General features: G+C 43.9%; 1 protein-coding gene across 1 annotated transcript; it reads left to right on the top strand.

The window, feature by feature from the left end:
• Positions 1-134: 134 nt before the first annotated feature.
• Positions 135-2,264, top strand: LOC119418945 (WD repeat and FYVE domain-containing protein 2; the record flags this gene model as incomplete). Its single annotated transcript, XM_037686238.1, is given in 3 exon segments — positions 135-265; positions 352-460; positions 1,412-2,264. Coding segments are annotated over 3 exon segments (270 nt in total), but the record flags the coding sequence as incomplete, so codon positions are not given.
• Positions 2,265-2,423: the final 159 nt, after the last annotated feature.

The following is a 2,423-nucleotide window of genomic DNA, read 5'->3' on the forward strand; positions in this document are numbered from 1 at the left end:
AATAGAAGCTTGTTTAGAAGCAAAGCATTAAAAGGAAGGATGACTCAAGACAGTTGATCTGTTTGTAAAGCTGGAAACAAGTGCACGTGTTGCTCACGACAGCTGTTACGTTGACAATGTTGTGTTTGACTCAGCACCACTGCAGGAAGTGCGGCCAGGCCGTGTGCGGCAAGTGTTCGTCCAAACGCTCCACCATCCCCCTCATGGGCTTCGAGTTTGAGGTGCGCGTGTGCGACAGCTGCCACGAGTCCATCACCGACGAGGAGTGAGTAACAATCTGCCTCTGTTGGGGACGCACACTGACTCTTTGTGCTTTCGGCTTCTCACCGTCGCACTCTTTGTGTCCTTCAGCCGAGCGCCCACAGCCACCTTCCACGACAGCAAGCACAACATTGTGTACATGCACTACGAGCCCACCACTGGAAACCTGCTCACCTCTGGCACCGACAAGGCCATCAAGGTCTGCAGAAATGGGCTCCGTTTTCTCAGACAGAGATGGAGTTCTCAGTCGCTCATGAAACTGTGAATATAGGATGGAAAAATGTGCAAAACGTTGATTCAGTCCCAAACTGCATGGTGATAGTCATCATATCCTCGATGTCCAGCTCAGGACAAAACAAAAACTAACTTTTACCCATGAACCATGTCCAATAGAGAGAGATCACCCATTCGTTTTTGGATTTTTTTTAAAATTAAAGTGTTAATTTTAGAGCCCGATCGATATATCAGTAGGGCCGATAATTTAGGCTGATATAGATGTTTGGAGAAATATCAGTATCGGTGATAATTGTTCCATTATGAGCTGATATAAACACTTCTAATTTCCACCCCTATGATGCTGGAACCAGCCATAATTGTACAAAGTATCCAGCAGAGGGCGCATGAAGACTACTTTCAAGTCATAGACGTTCACTTAGGTTTCACTTTCAGCACAGCCGAGGCAGGGAGCAAAACTGTGTAGCGTATTTTACTGAACAGGTGAATAGTGGAGAATAGAAAAAGTGTTTTTATGACCAGTGCTCCACTTGTAAACCTACTGTGGGACTACGTATAGCATGGAGCTGATTAGCTTAGCTTCATGGTTGCTAACAGTTGCGCTAAATTAACAAGCCCTGCTCCACTCACTGGTTTTTTTTAGATTCTTGGGGGTGGACAAAGCTCAAAAAGTTCCAGACATTGTATTGGTTATCGGCAGCTGCATGACCCTCCCGATAATGGTTTTGCCGATAGACAAAATTTCCATATCAATCGGGCTCTACATAATTTCTTGCTCCAGAAACATTAAGGTTTTCTTGCATTCATTGTTTAATTCCTGTCCAGAAAAACACTCGTCTCAAAATATCCTAAACCAGTTTGTCTCCAGAGACTCTCCTGAGCGGTTAGTTTAAACCAACTTTGTGTTTCTCTGCAGCTCTGGGACATGACTCCTGTGGTGTCCTGAGTCTTCCTGGACACGCGACGTTCAGCGAGGACCTCTGACGAACTGTGACGATTTCATGGCAGCAGCTGCACTTTGAAGAGGGAGGAGCTTTCCAAACAGCCTCTGTGTCATCTGGATAATATTTAACGACAAAGTGTGGCTGCTGGCCCGTTTAGCTGCAGCCCAGTGAAGCCTGAGGGCGGGGCCGGTCTACAGACTTGCAGAGTCAACGTGTCCGGAGAGCTCTCTGGACTCGGGGAAACTTTGTGGCATTTGACTTTGGATGTTATCCACACAACTGAATGATTTAACGTCCACACCTTTGCTCTGATCTAATACTGAAAACTCATGAAAAGTACTAAACGTCCATGTGAAACGTCACCGAACTGGACTCAAACTCTTAGCAGGAACATCTACGATACAAGATGCTGTTTCTGCTCGGGTTCCCTGCCAGCAGTTCAGGAGTACATGTTGCCACCTGCAGGCTCAGTCTCTTATTTTATTCATTCCACGTTCTAATAAACACATGAAACTTAACCACCTGTCAACTTGGAACAGTCAACCGCTTGTAAATTCATAATAGCGCCTTATTTCCAGAACGAAGCAGAATAAAATGCAGCATTAATGTGGCTGAAGTTGTGACTCTCACATAAATAAATCCCAAAATCCGTTTTGAGTTTGCACTAAATTTAGTTTCATTTTCTCCAAAGGTCCTTTAAATCATGTTACTACAGAATAAAACACGAGGTCAAATCAGAGGATACAAAGGAAATTTAAAGTGTTAAAATCAGAGCCAAGCATGATAATTAAATATAAAATGAGATATTAATGATGCACGAGCTCCAACAGATGGAGAACTGAACCCGTTACTGTAACACTGAGGGAACGCTACCGGTAGAAACGTTCTAATTCGCTTAGCAACTATTTAAAATTTTAACCTTTTGATCAGTTCATCCGACTTGTTTTATTGACAGATTGTGATAATAATGTGGCTGCGAGTCTC

The sequence above is a fragment of the Nematolebias whitei genome, chromosome 13, assembly GCF_014905685.2.
Source record: "Nematolebias whitei isolate Nwh7 chromosome 13, NemWhi1, whole genome shotgun sequence".
NCBI classification, from domain to species: domain Eukaryota; kingdom Metazoa; phylum Chordata; class Actinopteri; order Cyprinodontiformes; family Rivulidae; genus Nematolebias; species Nematolebias whitei.